General features: G+C 35.3%; 1 protein-coding gene across 1 annotated transcript; it reads left to right on the top strand.

The window, feature by feature from the left end:
• Nucleotides 1-17,521: 17,521 nt before the first annotated feature.
• LOC113347883 lies at nt 17,522-20,921 on the top strand. The gene is made up of 6 exons (XM_026591567.1): nt 17,522-17,710; nt 18,798-18,868; nt 18,979-19,043; nt 19,133-19,627; nt 19,761-19,851; nt 20,710-20,921. The coding sequence occupies exons 1-6, from the start codon at nt 17,569-17,571 to the stop codon at nt 20,794-20,796; spliced, it is 951 nt and encodes a 316-aa protein (XP_026447352.1). The 5' UTR covers nt 17,522-17,568; the 3' UTR covers nt 20,797-20,921.
• Nucleotides 20,922-22,493: the final 1,572 nt, after the last annotated feature.

Raw genomic sequence — 22,493 nt, 5'->3', positions numbered from 1 at the left:
TTATGACTGACACCAACCGGTCGTAGATATAGATTTTAATATATAAAAAAAACATATTCAGACAGGCTAAATGAATCTTTTTGGCCTGACTGAATCAGATTAAATCTCAAATGAAACTCAAATGAGAATTCAAATAAAAATCACATGAAAACCAAATCAAGTTCAATGAAACTGAAATGAAACCTGTACTCATAAATTTAATTTGATAAATCCATTAATCAGTCAATGTATTCATTATACAATTTATAACTGAATTCAGTTTACACTTAGATTCAAAATCATACAAAAAAGGATTCAAATTATGAATTCACACAAACACAAATCCTAATAAGTTCAAGGTTTCTTAAAGAGAAGAGCAACTAGCCCTAGTAAGTTCTAAGTGTCTTAAAGTAAAGTGCAAACTAGCAAAATGATAAACTTCCTGGTGTTGAACTAAACCCACATACTTTATACACCTGTTGTAAACTGAACTAACACTTCATAAGGGTGCACCTGAAGCAAAAAAAAGTTACACTAAAAATAATTCAGTTGGCACTTAAGTTGGAAAGTAACATAAAAAGTAAATTCTGAATTCTAGATGTATGGAAGGGTTAAAATACTACAAGTCCAACATGGAACAACAAGCACCAAAGATTAAAAATACTCCACAAATCGACATTTTCAGAAAATTTAAAACTAATAATGTTTGGAAGTATTATACAAATTCCTTGATTTCAGACACTCATAAAATTGAGCCTGCAATATAGTTATTTTGGTGGGAAAATTTCTAGTAATCCTACAACTTAGGCAACCATTACAAATTTTAAGTGGAATGTCACTATTATGAAACTAATAAATCAAGATAGACATCACTCAGTACCTTGTTTGCAACCTGTATTTTAGGCTCTCCACAATCAGATGCATAATACATTAGATGAGAGATGGATGTTGGGCTTCAATAGTAACCTCCATGGTAAGCACCATCTCCTGCCTCCTCCATCCAATTAACAAATGAGTTCAAATCCTTGCCTGCAACAACGGAAACCTAATCAATGGCATTGAAACCAATGAAGTGGCTAAGGATGCAAGAAATTTAAACAAATCTTGTGAGTTTTACATGCATAACCAGATAAAAACAGTTTAATCAAAGTTTATGAGTTTTCTAGCAAGTGATATCTCAACTGCTCATCTTCCCTTGGGGTTTAATCCTTAGTGGAATCATTGAAGAATCTTATCTTCTTCAAGCACGTCCTAGTCACAGATGTTTCGAACAATTTCAGGGAATAGATTCATCAGCTTAGCGTCTTTATAACGTTCGATTTAGACTTTGTAGATTAATTCAAACTCCATCTTTCAGTACAAAAGGAAATCATAAGCTTTGCCCATGTTTTCAACTGTAATGAGAAAATTAAACATATTCCAACCTATTAAAATCGGTAATGCAAAACAAGAAATATAAATTTTCCAACAAGGAAAAACCCAAACACCAAGCTTATGAAAGAAAAAAACAACATACAAATAATTAGAGGATACAGGTTTAATAATTAGATGTTTTTGCAAGACGAAGTCCATGTCATGACAATCAGAAAAATTAAATACGAAACTCTTCGTACCTGGAAACTGAGCTTGAGGCTCAGAAAGCATCATGGGCTATTATGAATAACTTAAAAGAGCAACTAACCATTGCAGAGATGCGAGAGATGTTGGAAATAAATGATCATCATTCAGATGGGTCACCAATTTGTTTTCTAAATTATGTTATTACTTATTAACAAATAATAAACTTTATTACCTTGAAAGATAGTAGTCCAAGAGCAAAATCCCATCCTCTCGTATTCTAAAGGTGGCTTAATTAGGAATTTGATTCAATGTTTGAAATGAATGGGGGAGCTTGTAGATGTTTGACTAAGCCATTACAGCACCACCATCTAGGCATCTACAATAATATTCACCAAATATGTAACTGACTGAAGCATGTTCAGACTATAGCTTGAAGCAACATGCTAAGATCCTTCAACTATGGTAGAAAAAAGAAAAACAAAAATAGAGAACAATAAGAAAAATCACCACGAAATAGACTTATTAACCATACAAGCTACTTTGAGCCATATGTCATAGCAAAATCGAAAGAAAAGTAGATAGTGAGGACTTTAAGGTGTTTGTAGGATTTTCTTATAACCTTTACCTATTATGATTCAAATATGATTCCCCTCGTATATTTAGTATATGACATTGTCTAAACCGAATGTGGTCTCAAATTTCCACATCCATTATTCGAAGGAAAATCAGAACAGAAAATCATTTAATCATCCAAGTTGATATCAATAAATCAGGACATGGGAAGACTATATGTATTATCACAGCTGATTGAAGGACTAGACTGAAAAACAAATAAAATTTTCATAAGAGGTTTAATCATACCTTAGATGTGAGCATTGAACCAGTTATGCTTATTAAATCAACTCTGTATTCAGTTGTTATTTGTAAGGACCCTCAAACTCGTCAATGCTATTAGACTTGTCTAGTGACGAATTAGCTGATAATAACCCGATTAGTTTAACACGAATGTTGACTAGTAGGAATTAATCTAACAACGATGTAGATACGAAATTAGTATCACTGAATAGGTCTTGAAAAGTTATGCATATTGGACTACCCGCACGCGTCATTCGTACACTGGGTGAAAAAGATTTATCAATTTGTTTTCGGAGGGTAATATAGTAGTTTTAGATATTACCCTTGTGGCTGCACGCGCCGAAGCGAGTGGGTGTCTCAGCAAATTGGTTCGGCCTTATCAAGACCAAGTCGAGAAGATAAACACGAATTTTCTTCTTCTATTCTTCTTCTCTCCTTCTGCTCCAGCGATTCAGAGAGTAAAATCTCTGAGAAATTTTGTAGAAAATTAGTGAAGAAAATCAATCGAGTGTGGTGTTGATGAGTTCATAGTTTGGATTTAGTTAGAATCCTTGACTGAGTTGAAGAAAAGTGATGCTGTTGTAAATTAGAAATTAGGGTTGGAAGAGCGGATTAAAGTATGGAGTTTTAGAAGATGAATTCTAGAGTTGTTGTTAGATGAAGAATCATGGGTACATGTTCGATTGAAGCTTTGAAGTTGTTTTGATGATCGAACCGAGAATTAGGGATTCTGGAAGAATTCAAAGAAGAATTAGAAGATGGAATCAATATCTTAAGAAGGGGATTTGAGATGGGTTTGTTGATATGAAGACTTTAGGTTGCTGTTTTGGACTCGATTTGGAGAAGTCTTAGTTTGGGAATGAAATTAGGGTTCTTGAGTTGTTTGACGGATTGTGTGAAATTGAAAATGAAGTTGAAGGTTTAGAAGTCTAATTGAAGATGGGTTTGTCACCAATTAAGAATTAAGGGTGTTTCTTTTAAAGAAGAGATTGATGAATTGGAATTAGGGTTTCTGGATTTTGTCTTGAAGTTTATTTGAGTGGCGATTTGATAAGAGTAAATCAGATTCAATAACGGTTGATGATAGAGGTGGAGTTATCATAACCGAGTATGGTCTTGGCAGAAGGTTGTGATGTATTGCTTGAGTAGAATCATTTTGGAGGTAATTATTCTTCTGAGTTAATTTAGATAAAGTTATTTAATCTTCTTGGTTGAGTTTAAGTAGTTGATATTTGAATTAATGTTGAGATGAGTATGGAATGAATCTATAATGGGTGGTTGAGGTTTGTAAATGTTGGTTACATAACAATGGTGGATTTTTGGAAGCTGTTGAGAATGGTGTATGTGTGTTTGAACTGATAAAATGGAGATCAAGGTTTGCAGTAGTATTGGAACTGAAATTTAACATGGATGAGTTTGATACAGAGTTGAGTTTAGGGATTGAGATTGAGGCAGGTGGATGTGATATAGTTGAGTGTTACTCAGCTAATAGTGGTGATAAGCTTTATGTGTTGCTGTTGAAGTGTGTGAATTAGATTTGTTGTAGCAATGGTATTACTGATTGTAGGCTGGCTGAAGGATGAGTTGAGTCTAGAGAAGAATGGTATGAAATAGATCAGATTGTGAAGGATGAACGAATGGCTGGTAGATGGAAGAATTATACAGAATTGTATGGACTAGTGGTGTTAGAATAATTAAGTCTAAAACTGTGGATGGTGGTAGAGATGAAGGTGCAGGAAGTGTATGGAATGATGAAGTTGCAGGTACAATTTAACTTCAGGGTGTTTGGGGTTCTAGTGTTGTTGTTACTGATGTTCTGATGGTAGTGAATTGCTAGAGTTATCTGAGAATGATCCTACAAATGAAGTTGTGATATGAGGGTTAGATGATTGTGTGGAGTTGAATCTCTCTTGTAGAAGCTTAAAGCTGCAATTGCGGGTAAGCTGTAATTGTGTTTGTAATTATATTATGAAGTTGATTTGAATGAATGAATTTATGCAATGAGTAGATTGTAGTTGAACTAGAGTTAGAGTTTCATCTATGTAAGAACCTTTGGCATGCCTGACTGAACTTACTCAGTCTGATTTGGTTTGTTAAGATGACTCAGTTAATCTGTCTGAGTTGAATCGTTTTAACTTACCGAGTTTTCCCTCTCTTGACCTGAGTTGGATCGTTGACTGATTCCTGTTTGACCTATTTAACTTTGACTTGGACTTAGACGTTGACTGTTAGATTGACCGTTACTGACCATTAGTTGATCAGATGGACCAGGCCTTAGATTAATGGGCCGGAGTAGTGGACTTGGGCTTAGGGCCAATTTTCGACATTTTGGACCTCTTGTGGTCTGAACTAGTCTTAATTAGGTTCTACAAAGTTGTAGATATTCATGAGACTTAGATAATGGATTATTTAGATAATGGACTATAGAACCAGTCTAATTGAATTAGTAAACTTTAGACATATTAAAGTAAGAGAATAAAAATGTGTAGAACCATAAATGGCTTAAAACCATTAGATAGTTTGCTTATCTTATAACTAGAAAATTATATGATATTATGTTATGAACCTTGTATGAGCCATTTCGGCTAGATTCTTAGAGTTCTTCTGTGATTAACAGTTAGACTATATTAACAACGATCGATTCAAAGGATGAACTAGTGGATCATGGATCTCGAGGTAGGCGTGGCTTGTCATCAAAAGAGGTGGGAATACATTTTACTCTTTTGTAACCATTATTGTTTCTTTTACAAAAGTTTATGTTTTAACAAACTCATGCATTGTACGCTTTTGCATTCCAAGCTTTGTTTAGTTTGCATTATTCTGTTGATTCTTTGAATTTTTCCATGATTTGGAAAGGACTTGTAACGTTTGTTTGTCAATATGAATTGTTATGGGAAATAAGGATTTCCACTTGTGGTATATAAGATGCGCTCCTTCACATTTATACCTATTATATGTTTATTCGGTGTGGAATTGGTATCAATATTACTATTCGGTGTGGAAATGGCATCAATATTATATATTGTTTGAAGAAGGAGTTTTTCCATATACATGTTTGTTTATTTCAGTGACTTGGTCACTGTTTAATGTTTCGGAAAACATGTATTGTTTTCCAAATCTTGCATATGATTACTTAAAAGTTAAATGTTATTCCTACTGGGAACCCCTTTTAGGGATAATGTGCTCACCCATTTCCACTTTCAGTTTCTGAGACAGATCATAGTTGCGCAGTGGAAGCTTTGTGGCGTTGAGTCTTCTGCTATGTTTATTACGCTGTATATTCTATCTGCAAACCAAATGACTACTGTATATATATCATTTGAGAGGAATTGTTATTTATATATTTCTGAGCGGGGATAGCTTTTGGGTTAAGCTTTGTAGAAGATTTCTTAATTGGATGTTTAAGTAAATGATTTAGATTCTTAGTGCATCTTTATCTAGTTAATCTCTTAGATTAGTCAGCTGCTAGCTTTGGGGACGCTACATTATTGCATTAGCTACAATACAAAATATAAAAATATGTGAGTAAGAAACATAGTTACAGCAAAAACTAATAGAACACATGCAAGGAGCTTCAAACAAAACCAAACAAAAACTAGAGAAATACAAAGCACCCAGAAGAGTCACAAGAATTACCTAATGAACAGACAAAGGTCATGCTAGTATGACTCGAACTGGGAATGCAAGTGCACCATCATGAAGTTGAGTAGCATTTCCTGCATTTCAATGTTATGAACTAAATTAGAAAACAACACTACCAGATGAGCTGCAGTGCAAGTTATGTCCAAATAAGCTATATGACAGTTACATGAATTGAGAATAACTTTCAAAAAGCCTCGAAAACTCTATGCAGTGATCCTATTAACTATTCAAGGAGGTAAACAATTATAGCTCATATGCTTTCACTCACAAGCAGCATACTAGCATAAGGTATTAGTAATTCAAACTCGGAATGGGGATATGAGCAGAGTATCTTTCAAATAAGCCAGAATTCAGTCCCAGGCGAGCAATACAAGTTAACGCATTTCCAGTATTTCCCTCTCCTTATATTCTCCTTAATGCTAACTGCACAATTCAGGTGCAAGGTTCATACCAATGCTAATTACGAAGGCCTTAAATTTGAGATAGAATACCAGAAAAAGTGTAGAACCTCAAACTCATCATTATAGAACCTCAAAAGTTGTTTCCCAACAAAACCATGTGGCCAAAGCAACCATACCAGCATGTGCATAACATTGCCAAACTTTCATCTTCCAGCTGCTTTGACCTTCTCCTTGAATTATCAAACAAGAATGTTAGTGATCCACCACCAGTTACTTACATAACAGTACTAAAACCATATGGATACAATAGAAGCAACTAATATAGCAATAATACTTAGCTTTGTTTTGAGATAAAATTGATGTTATTGCAGCTCACCTTGCATTCTTCTTGTTTTTGAGATAATACAGAAATAACCTTCCGAACTGCCTCATTATCCTGGGATAAATGTTCCAGAAAAGTTCAGATAAATAACCTAAAGAAATCCCAAAGAAAATGCAGTTACATGAATTGAGAATAACTTTCAAAAAGCCTCGAAAACTCTATGCAGTGAGCCTATTAACTAGTCAAGTTAAGTTATGAGGTAAACAATTATAGCTCATATACTTTCAGTCACAAGCAGCATACCAGCATAAAGTGTTATTAAGTCAAACTCAGAATGGGAATATGAGCAGAGTATCTTTCAAATAAGCCAGAATTCAGTCCCAGGCGAGCAACACAATTTAACGCATTTCCAGTATTGCCCCCTCCTTATATTCTCCTTAATGCTAACTGCACAATTCAGGTGCAAGGTTCATACCAATGCTAATTACGAAGACCTTAAATTTAAGATAGAAACAAAATACCAGAAAAAGTGTAGAACCTCAGACTCATCATTGTAGAACCTCAAAAGTTGTTCCCAGCAGAATCATGTGGCCAAAGCAACCACACCAGCATGCGCATAACGTTGCCAAACTTTCATCTTCCAGCTGCTTTGGACTTCTCCTTGAATTCTCAAACAAGAATGTTAGTGATCCACCACCAGTTACTTACATAATAGTTTTAAAACCATATGGATACAATAGAAGCAACTAATATAGCAATAATACTTAGCTTTGTTTTGACATAAAATTGATGTTATTGTAGCTCACCTTGCATTCTTTCTTGTTTTTGAGATAATACAGAAATAACCTTCTGAACTGCCTCATTATCCTGGGATAAATGTTCCAGAAAAGTTCAGATAAATAACCTAAAGAAATCCCAATACAACCATGAAAAAATAAGATCACAATAAATCCAATAAGATAACAAAAATTAAAAAAGAGAGCAAAAACTAGACCTTAAGAAAAAATGCTCAAAATTTTCACAATTTTCATGAATTATTATGGTAATAAAAACAAGAGAGCATACCATATTGTCCTTATCCATAGCTTTAATCTCCTTTGACTAATTGATGATCTACAAAAATAAAACAAAGAAAAATTAGAAAAAATTCACCATAATTAATGCATATATATATAGTAAGAGCAACTGCAGTGGACGACTAAACCCAAATTTGGTGTCGAGTGGGCTGGCGTAATGGGACAGACCATCGATCAAAATTTGATCAAAGAGTAAAACTCGGACCAAATTTGGTCGGCGATTAAGACCAAATCCAAATATAGTCGGGCGTTTATATAATGTCCGCCTACCCAACGGGCGTTGGTATAATGTCCGCCTGTAGCCGCGCGTTCGTAAAGTTAACGCCTGATGCAGGGCGTTGGTATAATGTCCGCCTGGATGGGGGCGTTGGTATAATGTCCGCCTGAATGGGGCGTTGGTATAATCAACGCCTGGCATGGGCGTTGGTATAATGTCCGCCTGGATGGGGCGTTGGTATAATCAACGCCGGACACCAAATTTGAATGTGGCGTTGATATAGTCATGAACCCAAATTTGAAAAGTTTACAAAACTTTGGTTGGGGCGTTGTCTTTATCAACGCCCCATTTTATTTTTATTTTTTATTTTTATTTTTGAACCCGGGCCAACGTATAATCTCCGTCCCACACACCAGGCGTTGCTATAGTTCACGCCCCATACAGGCGTTGTCTTTATCAACGCCCCATACCAGGCGTTATCTTTATCAACGCCCCATGCCAGGCGTATTCTTTATCTACGCTGGACGATGAAGCGGACTTTATATCAACGCGCGACCAAATTTACTCGTCACCCGCTACGTCACAGGACGGACTAAACCCAAATTTGATCTTTTTTTTAGTCTTTGGTCTTTAGTTATGCTCGCACCACTGTGGACGCTCTAAGGCAATCATAATAACAGAAATTGAAATACACAGAAACTTAACACAAATAATTTCGATACGAAATCAAAACAAAATCAATGAAAATTTCTACAAATACAATTTACAGAAACCCTAAAAATATCCCAAATTTTATTTCAGATCTGAACAGAACTTGTATAAAATGAAACTATCCAGTAAAATACAAGCAGATCGGTAAGTTACAAAGCTTAACAGCAAAGATAAAAAGAAGAAAATGGTTCAAGAAGAATGAATCGTACCTCTTTGCTTTGTTCTGTGGTTACAAGTTTAAATTGGGTTCACGGGGAGAACTTGGATTTTATAGAGGAGATGAAGAACATGGGGAAAGGGATTGGGTTAACGAGTGATTTTAGTAAAGAAAAATTTTATTTCTTCTGATTTGTTTCAATTTTTTGTTTGGTGGTGAAGTTGAAGAAGATGGCGAAGAGAGGCGCATCTAGAGGAGAGAGAAAATAGAGAGAGGAATATTATTTGTGACGTGGAAATTAGGGTTTGGCCTATCGAAACTATGATTAGCAAAAAAAGTTACCCTGGTAATTTTCTCGCAGACATATTAAAGGGTTCAATAAATGCGCTTGGTGGAGACATTATTACTCAAGTTTGGTGACGTCATTGTCTGACTAGGGTTTTACGATTTTAACCCTAAGCTAAACCACCATCAACAACTGGTATCAGCCCATATCAATCATGCTAATCACAAACAACAATTGAATTCTCATTTTTTTTGGGTTTTCAAACAATATTTCGGCGACAAACAATTCGAGTAATTGAGTTGAATCTCTTTAATCCGTTCCTTTTAAGAGAAACTCAACAATGATTCAATTACGGATCTCTGAAATTTCGTCATTAAATGTTCTGAAAATTGTCCCAGAATCGTTTTATGTGTGCATTAGCGTAAACCGATTGTTGTTGATGTTTCCAGGAATCGGTTTTTGATGTACACCTACATAAGACGATTCTCGATTGATATAATGAACATCTACCACAATCGATTTACGCTAATGCACACATAAACCGATTCTGGGTTCAAGTTTGGAACCGTAGAGAAATCAAGAGTCGGTCTTTATGTCCCTCACGTATAAACCGATTATGAAAAGGTAACTATTTCCAATTTTTCCAAATTCACAATCGGACTATACGTGCCTGTATATAATCTGATCATTGCAACAAACGACTTTTTTTTTATAGAAATTATAGCCGTTGGTCCCTTGTGTATATAAGGAGGATAGCCTATTCTCTATCATACACTACCTTATTCAAAGAAATCTTTCTCCATTCGGACAAATACTTAGAAGATGCAAACGAACTATTCCATCATCATCAACTACCAATTCATTTGAAGACATACTTAAAAGAAGCGAACGAACTGAAAAAGCGGGGGTATAACAACCACACTCAATAATTCGTTCGACAATCTGTCTGGACTAAACTCCAATATAATTCCGAGAGCACCAAGTTAAAAGTGAGACTCAGTTAAGAAGTATATCAAAGAGTTTTATCTCTTTCTCAATACAATCAGCAAAGCGAACAGATAAAAATCAGTGAGCCTGATTGATGTGAGAATAACTTGGATGGTACCAAAGACCAATGTCCAAGTGTCAATCAAGTTCTATCCAACAAGCTAGGTCGGATTTATCAACAGTGATTGAACTACGTGCAACATGTGACATCTCAATTATATAAACAAATATAATGCGGAAAAAGAAATAACACAGACACCAGGAATTTTGTTAATGAGGAAACCGAAGATGCAGAAAAACTCCGGGACCTAATTCAGATTTTAAGACCATTGTATTAATCCGCTACAGACTCTATCCTATTACAAGTTAACTTCAGAATGGAATGTAGTTGAGCCCTAACCAAGTCTCACATCAATTAAGGTACAGTCACGTTCCTTACGCCTCTAGAACCACGCCGGATTCTGCACCAAGAAACGTACCTGTTTGGAACTTGATGAGACGCCATGTTCGCACGATGATGTCAAAGACATTATATAATACGTAGTATGATGATAGTTAAGACATTTTAATTAGCATATAGTACAGTACTAAAATTGACGAAACGATCATTCTAACATGACTTTTATCGAAGAGACCTGCATGATATCACAAATAAATGCCTATCAGATGCTTTCAGTAAAAAATAAGATTTGATGTATCCACACGTTTAATGTAACCAGCTGTATATCTGAAATAAATATTAGCAAAAACTAATATTAGATGCCGGAGTGCATAAATAATGCCAATTAATCAACTATAAAACCAGTATTGTTTAGGAGCCCGATTTGATTTTCCAGCCATGGATCAAAGATCATGATCTGTCATCGTATATAATGGCAATTAATTAACCAGCTGTACAAATCTACAACAAATATTAACAAAAAGGGGACCAGATGTGTTCTTATAAATTTATTTTTTGGACAGACTCTCCCAGCCCGACCATGTACTTGATAGCTAGTCTCTCAGTTGGTTATATCCATCTCTCTTCTTGTTCAAAATGGAAGTCTTTGATTAATATAGACTACAGAGCAACAAAATTATACAATAAATCGAAAATGTAACACAATAAGTGTAGTTATTGATCTTGATTCGTAGCCATAGGCATGATGTTCTGAAATTAATACTCTGTACGTATGATGTTTAGAAAATGAAAGACAAGAACAAACCAAAGCATTAATTGGTGGTGTTCTAACAAGGTGATATAAAAAACTTAAGTCCCTATTATTTAGAAGTTGAGACGGTTGCTAATAGTGAGGGTGATTTAGGATACTCCCCACGGTAGATTTAGGTGAAGCTGTTCTGGCTGATGGGGGCATGCATGTTTTGGCCTTGTAATTTTTGGTTGGCTTGAGGGTTTCATTTTTATTTTTTTTGGTCTGATTCCTGAATCTGAGAGGCACATGTCGCGTTTTTCTACATCCAGAGGTTTGGTTTGATAGAGAGCCAAAATAAATTAAAAAAAGAAAATCAATAATGATTGATGCAAGTAATGACTTGGTTAATGGCACATGGTGCATGCAATTATGGGAAAGAGCGAGAACGGAACCTAACCAAGTTGTTGTACGGGGAATTTCCGGGAACCTTGTTGTAGCACATGATTAATATAAAAAAGAATTTCCGGGAACCTTGTTGTAGCACATGATTAATATAAAAAAGAATTTCCTTCGGAATGCATGTAACCAAGGAGTATGTGAAAACGTCAACTTCTCAAATCCTATATATATGGGCATATGGTAGCAAACTATATACAAGTATCAGTAGTACGACCAACAAAATCGTAAGACGAGAAAATCAAAACATCAAGATCAGATATTAATTATGGAGAGCAAGAAGCTTACTTGTTTTTTCTTTGTGTTGGTTATCATCTTTTCGTCGTCTTATTATTCTGCAGCTCAGTCATGTCTCTCTGCCGGTACAAATTGTTTTGACGCTGAGTTTAGATGCTGCCCAGGAACGGAATGCAGTTCTGGCAAATCATGTGTAGTTTGCAAGGAATTTAATGAAAAATGTGGAATTGGCAGGGCCCCATGTTGTCGTCGTTTTGGAAATGATATGTCTTGCGACGGTACTTTATTAGGCTTTGAGGGTAGATGTGCCTGATTGACATTGTTAATGGTGTGGGGTTGAGTTTCGTTATTATTTCTTGTTACGATAAGTATGATCACTGAGGGGTGTTACGCGTTGATTTGCTAGAACTATATCTGGTCTACCGAACACACAAAACTGATCAGTGCTCGTATTTATTATCTTGTGTTGTGCTTTGTTAGATGATGCATGGTTCATCGTGCATTTTCTTGATATTTCTTTTATGTTTTGCTTTGTAAGACCACCGTGGTCGAAAATGTTTGTTATTAATAAATATCAACCCCAATATTTTTAAGTATAACGTTCCCATGAGTTTTACTCCGGTAGCAATAGGCTTCGCGCATGCCACATTCCGGGCCTGTTAGGGATCACTAAGATTGTAGCTACGAGCCTGGAGCAGTAAATGAGATATCAGACCATTGTTGAACATTTTTTCCGGTCATGGTTTATTATTCTTGATTATAAGTAACGATACTCATCTTAGTTTGATCTGTATAATTTGTTTAGATAAAAGTTGTCACCAATCAGTTTTCCCGGTGGAATATCCACAATGGTCGGCCAGTCCTCAAGTGTGTAACATACAGGAAACTCTTGAAATGCAATCCATCCCAACCCGAGAGAATCACAAATGCATTTGCCAAACAATGTCCCATTTGTAGAAGTGAAAAATACTAGAACCACCCTACTATATGGGTTCAATATTTTGAAGCCCCACCAAATGGATCATATATTATCAACTCCATATTTTCATAAAATGATACTACTAGGCCCAAAATATCAATATTTCTTCAGATCTGGCCCGTAATTAATTATTCCGAATTTTAGTAATGGCAACATTACCCTTTAATATATATACAAGAGGAATATAGAAGATATTTTTCATTTCTCAATTTTGTTTCTCTCTCATCTCTCTCATTCTCGGTTGCGGAGAAAACAAATTCTAGGGTTTTTCTCAGATTAATTTTCATCTTCTCCTATTAGATCTTCTTGTGCAACAACGGTGAAGAAGTTTTGGATAAGAAGATTTGTTTGATGTGATTACAACCAAAAATGATTAACTACATCTGAAGATAAGATCATTTGGTTTTTATCTTTTCAATTTCAGAGCTCCAACGATTTTGTTTGTGTTTCTTCTTCTTCTGATTCCATTGATTTTGTGGATCTGAATCGATTTGATTCAATAGATTTAACAACTAATCAACGAAGTAGGCTCAATCAACGGAGTGGACTGATTTTTCATTTTGAATCTAGGAATTAACTGGTTAGAAATCTACTGCATGTTAGGTTTTCGTCATTCTTTGATTTGTTTTATTAGTTTGATTAGATTTTGATTTTTGTTTTTATTCAATCTATTCAGATAGCAGAAGAACACAACAACTTTCCGTGAGAGCTTGCTCTAAATCGATTAGAAGATATCAAGAAAATCGTCATCAACACTTGAATCAGAAACTATTTGAAAAATAAGGTTTGATTTCAATTTTTTTTCAATTTTTTTTCGATTATTTGTTGTTCTAGCATGTCCGATCCGAGAATTTGTTGTAAATTTGTTGTTTATATTTTGTTGATACTGAGAGGAGGATGAAGAAACAATTTTGTTTCAGAAGAACAACTTCAAATTGACGTAGATATGTTGGTTTTTGTTACAGTATGTGTAACTTGACGTTACACATATATATACTGTTGTATTTTTAGCATTGAATTTGTATTTTTCTGTTTTTTTTTTTTGTTTTTTGTGAATTTCTTGTGAGTTACTGAGAAGAGGATGAAGAAACAATGTTGTTTCAGAAGAACAACTTCAAATTGATGATGTAGACATGCTGTTTTTTTTTATACAGCATGTGTAACATGAGGTTACACATATATATATCATGTTGTATATTTAGCATGGAATTTGTATATATATCTTTCTGTTGTTTTTATTTTTTGTGAATTTCTTGTGAGTTTTTTGTTTGATGCTGAGAAGAGGATGAAGAAACAATGTTGTTGTAGAAGAACAACTTCAAATTGATGATGTAGACATGCTGTTTTTTGTTATACAATATGTGGAACATATGTATCATGTTGTATTTTTAGCATGAAATTTGTATTTTCTATTGTTTTTTGTTTCTTGTGAATTGTTGTGAATTTTTTGTTTGATACTGAGAAGAGGATGAAGAAACAATGTTGTTTCAGAAGAACAACTTCAAATTGATGATGTAGACATGCTGTTTTTTGTTACAGTATGTGTAACTTCAAGTTACACATATATATCCTGTTGTATATTTAGCATGTGTAACTTGAAGTTACACATACATATCCTGTTGCATGTGTATTTGTAAAAAATTGTAGCATTTGTATCTGTAAGACACATTGTATCTATTTCTTTCCGCATATGATATATTTCTCCTATTGAATACGTTGATGGCTCATTTTATGTTTAGCTTGCTTCATCAGATATATTTTTCACGAGGGGGCAACGCCCCTGAGTGAATTGCGTTCGTATGATTTTTGATATTTTTATTGTATGTTTGTATTTTTCAGGTTTTCAGTGTGAGTTGCATGGAACATGGGACATGGAAACTTCCAATATTGGTTTGTCTTGGTTTGGTATCTACTAGTTACACATGCTTTCTAAAATTTCCAAAATATTTTTGATGAAATTGTGCTGCTATAAGCATGTGTATCTTCTAGTTACACATGTTTTTAGGATGTTTCAAATTTCAGTAACAATCTTGCTGAAACAGATAAGCTACATGTTTTGTGATTCTCATTACCTTAAAGTTAATCTACATTTTTGTACCTTCGCAAAAGATAATTTAATTCAATATAATCTTATAATGCTTGTCCATGATTGTAAGTTTCTGAGTTTCAATCGCTAAGACATGAATCAAAGTATATCTTTAGTGTTTCTGTTTTCAATTGCTAGGACAGTATTGACCAAATGAAGTTTCAGAAAAATAAGGTTCTTAATGACTCTATACATTGTTTACGTGTATGTATGGATTGGAGGGAGTGGTGGAGTTGATATTGATACCACAAAAGTGGTTAAGCAGATGAGGATGGTGTTGTCGAGTGAGCTTCAGGTAAACATGACTCATAAAATTTGATTGTGATTTTCACATTTCTAGGTATCCATATATGTTGGCATATGGATGTCTAAATGCTAGTTATCTGAAACCTATAACTAGCATGATGTGTAACTGTTAGTTACACATCCTAGGATATAAAGTTTATGTTCTATATTTGCAGGTTCTTATGAAAAGGTATATCAATCATATTGGAATTACTAGATAACATTGGTTGGAAGTTTCTTTATGGCCAGCTTGTTCTCAGTAAAGGGCCATCATTCAGTTTGGAGATGATCTAACAGTAACTAGCAGGATGTGTAACTAGCAGTTACACATCCTGGGATATAAAGTTTATGTTCTATATATTGAAGGTTCTTATGAAAAGGGATATCATAAGAAACTAAGTGGATGTGTAACTTCTAGTTACACAAGCTACATAGATAGGATAATTGTTGCTTACCTTCTAGGTACACAAACTAAGTGGATGTGTAACTTCTAGTTACCCAAGCTAAATAGATGTGTAATTTCTAGTTACACATGCTAATTAGATGTGGGATTTCGAGCTACACATGCTAATTAGATGTGTAACTTTTACTTACACATACTGATTTTGGGTACACATACTAATATGAATGTGTAATCCTAATTACACATGTTATATGCATGTGTAACTGCTAGCTACACTAGTCAGATGTTTGTGAAACTGAATATACATTGTTGTATTTATACGGAAGTTGTATTTATACGTACCTGAGAAGTGTTCTAGCTTCTTGATTACTTACGACTAGCTACTTCTTTTTCTTGAAAGGTAGTATATGGATATAGGTCTGGAATGGTTTCACTTAACTCATACATCTGTTTAACTGCACATCACACAAGCCATATGCATGACAATTTGCACGTTTAACTAGCATTGGCAGACTATGGATGTGTAACTAGTAGTTACACATGCTAATTAAATATGTAACTTCTAGGTACACAAGCCACATAAATGTGTATCTACTAGTTACACATGCAAATTAGATGTGTAACTTATAGTTACACATGCTAATTTGATGGGATATGCATATGTAACTTATAGTTACACATGCTAATTTGATGGGATATGCATATGTAACTTTTACTTACACATACTGATTTTGGGTACACATATCAATATGTATGTGTAACTCCTAGTTACACTAGTCATATGCATGTGTAACTGCTAGCTACACTAGCCAGGTGAATGTGTATCTCCTAGTTACACATGTTATATGCATGTGTAACTCTCAGTTACACAATTCAGATGCATGTGTAACCGCTAGCTACACTAGTCAGATGCTTGTGAAACTGAAATATACATTGTTTTATGTACTGTTCATTTTAATCGTATAAATACTGATTGCTTGTTGTTATATTTCAGGTTTTAGATAACTTCATAAAAGCTAATTGCTTAAACGTGGTAATGGTCTCGCTGGAACTGGAGTTGACGCTGAATACACAAGTCAGATGCATGTGTAACTCTCAGTTACACTAGATAGACACATATGTAACTCTCAATTACACTAAACAGATGCGTGTGTAACTTCTAGTTACACATGCTAAGAAATTATTGTAAATGAATATTAAAGTAATAACTTTTTTTTGTGTTTTTTTTTTTGATGTCTATTTATTTGCATATATATACAAGTGTAACTTTACATTACACATATCATAAGGATGTGTAACTTCTGGTTACACATGCCATATGCATGTGTAACTTCTGTTTACACCTTCGCACTGTATTTTAATAATTTCGGGCTTAGATTTAATAATTTTGGGCCTAGATTTAAATTTTATTTAATTATGGGCTTGACAATATGCATAAGGGTATCAAGGTCTTTTAAAAACTCGGGCCCTAGATTTAAACTTTTTTTAATTAAGGGCCTCATATTATGGGTTATCCATGGGTTGGGCCTGAGCCTAATTTCCCCTTTGTAGAATGCGTCTTCGTCTGGCACTGTGGCCATACGGTTCAAGAATCCCCGTATCGGCTTTCCTGTACCCGTATCAGTATTGCAACGAGTCGCAACAACAGCCTGACACGTTTGTATCCATGCGGGAATTGTTTGTCGCCCCTTAACTAAAAAATTCACACACTAGTTACACCCCGAATCAACAAAAGTGAACAATCGGCGTACATAATCCGCACACACTCTGTCTGAAAATAAGAAGAAATAAAAAAAATGGCGGATAAAGCAAGTAGAAGTTTGATAATATATGGTGATGGATTAGTTAAACAAATCTCATCATCACACATTCATCTTCATGATCTCGTTTCTCGAGGTTGCTCTGGATTCTTATCTCTCACCCAATCCCCTAATGCAGGTTCGTTTTTTTAACTCAATTCCAATTCAAATTCTCTATTTTTCTTCATCAATTACTAAACTTAGTAATGGGGTTTGTGTTTTTTTGTCTTTCAAAATCTTAAATTTATCTTTTTTTTTTTCCTTTTCTTGTTCTGGTTTTGATGCATATAACAGCAAAAGGGATTAACTGTTGTGAAAGACTTAAAATTTATGGCACACTTTATTATGCAACCAATTTGCCAATTGAAGTTTAGTAGATTGAGAGCTTGACTTGAAATTCATCTACAATGTTGCGCTAGTAGAAATTGTCTTGTATGTAGGCAGGTCCCAAAAGATAGACTGTTGGGAGTTGTTTTGTCTTTGATAGTTCAATCTCTTCAATTTGAGTTTGCGAATTAGAACATTTCTTTGTGGAGAATCTACCAACTCTGAAAATGAGCAAATCCTGCTGTTAGAGCTAGTTGGCAAAGTTGGTGGTAATCCAATGTACATCTTCAATGACGAGAGCTGCGCTTTGCATTGTTGTTTGAAGTTTGGGTCAACTTTAGATCCTACTTCCCAACTGAGTTTGTCATGGAAGCTACATATTTCTTTTAGAGTTTGAAAATTTCGTAGATAAGCAGGGACGAGTTTATCAGTGGGACATCCCCCCTTCCACTTATCATGTTAATACAATATAGAACATTCTGAATAACTAACACAGAGTTTGTAGTCATTGGGTTAGCTGTTTCATGATGGAATTAAAACACCTGTACCATGTCGGTTGTAGGAAGATTGTGCAAAGATTGCTTATATTTTCGGTACTGCGGTAGCGTGCAGTTGTTATAAGACTTAAGTTTGGGAATTAGTTGAAGTTAGGTTGGTCATTTGCAATTGTTTCCATAATAATTTGCTCTTTTATTGCTTTCGAGATTACGAATCCCTGGTCATGTTGCTCTATTGTTGTTTTCATCACTGAGTAAATAGATAAAACTATGTTTCCAATTATGTGTGAGAAGCTTCAATGTGGATCATACAGTAACATATTTAGATTAAGACGTATTTCTTTATATAGTATTCATATGTATGTATAATTTTATAATCGTTTCAGTTTCCATAACTTGCAGAAAGTGAGGATGAGAGAGTGGTTAGGGAGTTGGCACAATTGTTAGATGCTTATGATGCTTACGTAATGAAGGTAATATTGTTAAACTACTGGAATGCAAAAAATGGCATTCTTCTTTTCTTGCCTGTCAACTTTTTTGATGATATTTATGTAGTAAAGTGACTTATTTTCTTCTTTTTCAGAATGGAGGAATTTCTGCTGCACCAGACTGCTTGAAGGAGTCCTCGGTGTCTACCATATCAGACCGGTATTAACTTCTTAAGTTGGCGGGAAAGAGTCATATATTAGTGTTTTTGCGTATTTCTTATACTAGTTTTCGTGTTAATCCAAGTGCAGGTTTATGGGCTTGAGAGCCGCTATTGTATCAACAGATTCAAATGTGAAGTCTTTTGGAAGATGTCTTGGTTTCAGTGTGTTGGAATTTGACGACTTGACTAAGGACAAATCTTCTTTTGATGAACCACCAGCCTCTGAGTTGCTGCAATTGCTAGGCTTTCAAGGAGGCAAGACACTAGAAACAAGCGAGTTTGATTTAGTGTTTGTGCACGTTGGATACGGTGAGAAGGTGAATGTCCTGAAAGAAGAGGGTGTGGGAAATGAGGTAGATTTGATCAATTTGTTGGTTGGTGGGATATTGCAAATAGCACAGCCTGGATCAGAAATCAGTTCACGTTTACACTTATCTGTAGTGATGAGCTATGGAGCGTCAGTAGACGATGAGGATAGCAGTTTATTACAGTTGAACTCACAAAATAAGAACTCAAATCTTTCCTTGCTTTACCCTCGTCAAAGTTACACCATGAAAGGAGCTAATCTAATAAATAACATCAGGTACACTTTAGCATTTATTGTATTTTGTGAGTAAACTACAAATTGAGCATTGCCATTGTATAATTATTTCTGTGCTGAACTGCTATAAAGGTCTGTACCATATCTTACAGCTCGAGCTAAATATGCTCTGTAGGCACCATTCTCCGATGCTAATCACACAATGGCAGGAGGCTGTCAGCCGGAAAGATATGGCAGAGAGGTTTTCTTTCCAAGATATTAAGGAGGTAAGGTTTTACAATCACTCGTAAAGTATTTCCTGGTGACAGGTAGTACGGAGAAGATTAGATTATAGATCTCGTAAAAATTTGATGTGGTCATTTTGATTGCTATCTATCAGGTTTAGTAAATAGTTAGGTTTATCAACCACGTCTGAACTTTTATTGTTAAGAGTGTTTTTTTATTGAATCGTTTCAGCATTTGAATAACGGACAAGGGATAGGAACTAGTTACTATGAATATACATTTGAGGAGTTCGAGTTTAAATAGGAATTGGGTTACTACTGTCTTGTTGAACATATCAGCTGAGTGATAGGTTCTGATCAAATTAATGAGGATATTTCACAAGTTACTCGCAGAAGCCCCGGATGGATCGGACACTGACGAAGCTTATCAACTTTGTCATTGCCGCCATTAGAGGGACTAGGGATGAGCAGCTTTGCGTAGTCTATCTATCCTTTGAACTTATGAAGTCTGAGTACAATTGAACTTCTCATGTTTTCCAGATTAACCTTAGCCGTGAAATTAGGTTTGTAGTAGTCATAGAAAAATTGTATGATAAACTTCTTCTTGTATCAACTTTTTCTTGTCTGTTCTTGTTCTTAATTGTCAAAATTAAAAACATCTAGATCCCGCGTTTCATTAACTTTCTACTATTGTAACATTAGTTTCTTTCCGCTCCTAGTAAATTTGTATAAAGCCGTTATCTTTTTTCCCCTTTAATTTGATGCTGTTTTGGCCATCAAGTTCTCTTACGGATCCAGCATATCCTTAGAAAGAAGCTTTTACGTTTCTAGCTTTTACGTTTCTATTTGGTAATATTGTTTTAAATTTCAAACAGTCTCATGTTTCCTTTTATCTCGCAGAAAGGAGGGAACCTCGCCATACCAGCGGATAGGTTTCTGCATGAGGTTGCATTCAAGCTCTGGAAGGCCCCAAAATATGGAGCATGATTTAAAGCTTCTATGATATCTAACTGCTCAAACCGAAATCTGTACTGCATCATCAGCTAAACCATTAAAATGAAATTTGGAATAATTTGTCGACTAATCAATAATACTACTTTTACTGTGTAAAAGTAGTGTAATACTATTTTTCTTTTACTCTGCAATTGAATTATAATTTACTAATAACACCATTACTGTCCATGTAAATGGCTCTGGTATGTTTTCCGGAACATCATCTTGGCTCTGCAATTGAATTATAATTTACTAATAAAACCATTAGTGTTCGAATAATGTTCACAAGATCTGTGACTTTGGAGGATCGTTCTCAGCTGGTATGAACGAAGATGTGGCTGGCATGGTTGGAATGCCTTGGAGCGAAGATGTGGCTGGCATGTTTGACATTGGCACAGTGGTGCGGTTGACATGGTTGGCATGCCTTGGCGCGGAGATGTGGCTGGCATGGTTTGCCATTGGCACAGTGGTGCGGCTGGCATGGTTGGCATGCCTTGGCTCGGAGATGTGGCTGGCATGGTTTGCCATTGGCACAGTGGTGCGGCTGGCATGGTTGGCATGTCTTGGCGTGGAGATGTGGCTGGCATGGTTTGCCATTGGCATAGTGGTGCGGCTGGGATGGTTGACATGCCTTGGCGCGGTAGCATGAGAATTAGGGTTTGGTATGTACGAATTTGATGTCGGTCAATACAAAGGGTTCTGCCGTGGAACATGACACATGTATATATATATATATAAAAAAGGTACCCTGGTAATTTTTAGGTATGTTGAATGATTCAATAAATGCGCTAGTGGTTGTAGTGATGTCATGTCAGATGTAAGGTTTTACGATTTTAACCCTAAGATAAAAACCACCATCAACATAATCAATAATACTACTTTTACGGTGTAAAAGTAGTGTAATACTACTTTTCATTTGCTCTTCAATTGAATTATAATTTACTAATAACACCATTACTGTCCATGTAAATGTCTCTGGTATGTTTATCGGAACATCATCTTGGGATCCTTCAGTGTTCGAAGAGTTTCAAGCCATATGTCCATGATCTAGTCGATGAAGGCGTAACCACATCCTGAATAATGTTCACAAGATATGTGACTTTGGAGGATCGTTCTCAGCTCGTTTGAACGCTGAGATGGTTGTGCGGTTTTTTGGCAGACTCCCCATCACCTTTTCTGGTTTTTTTGTCATGAATAGTTTTATGAGATTATACGCGAATTCTTATACACCCAACATTACACGTTATTCACAATTGCATCATTAGCATGTGTTACTTGTCTTTCCTTACGTCGCTGTGTTACCAAACTGATGTCAGTTCACTTGATGAAGGATGTACTAGTGTAAAGCTACCCGATAAGGGGAATACTTTTAGATGGCCCATTTCAGAATGTAATGTATAAGGTGCCCTCCCGTTTTCTGAAAAATCAGCTAAAGGATAGTGAAGTACTCCATCTTAAATGCAAAAATGCAAAACTTCAAAAAGTAGTCCTCATCTTCTTGATACGAAGGATAAATGATAAGACGATCCAGTGGAATGATCCTTAATTGGACTTGATGAAATTTTATGAAAGGTTGATTTCTCACCGACCAAAAGTACCAAGATACTTGAGACTGACAAACCCTTTGTTTTGGGAAATGATACAACGAACTTGAAAACATTATAACGATCCTGAATCAAGCTCGATGAACA

Source organism: Papaver somniferum, chromosome 2 (genome assembly GCF_003573695.1).
Source record: "Papaver somniferum cultivar HN1 chromosome 2, ASM357369v1, whole genome shotgun sequence".
Classification (NCBI taxonomy): Eukaryota; Viridiplantae; Streptophyta; class Magnoliopsida; order Ranunculales; family Papaveraceae; genus Papaver; species Papaver somniferum.
Note: the sequence above shows the minus strand (reverse complement) of the source record. Positions and strands in the feature narration are given on the sequence as shown.

Excerpts from the sequence above, each read along its gene's own strand:
- LOC113347883 (XM_026591567.1), top strand. The coding sequence starts at position 17,569 with ATGGCGGATAAAGCAAGTAGAAGTTTGATAATATATGGTGATGGATTA. Across the intron at positions 19,628-19,760 it reads AATCTAATAAATAACATCAG|GCACCATTCTCCGATGCTAA; the intron begins GTACACTTTAGC and ends TATGCTCTGTAG. Across the intron at positions 19,852-20,709 it reads CTTTCCAAGATATTAAGGAG|AAAGGAGGGAACCTCGCCAT; the intron begins GTAAGGTTTTAC and ends TTTATCTCGCAG.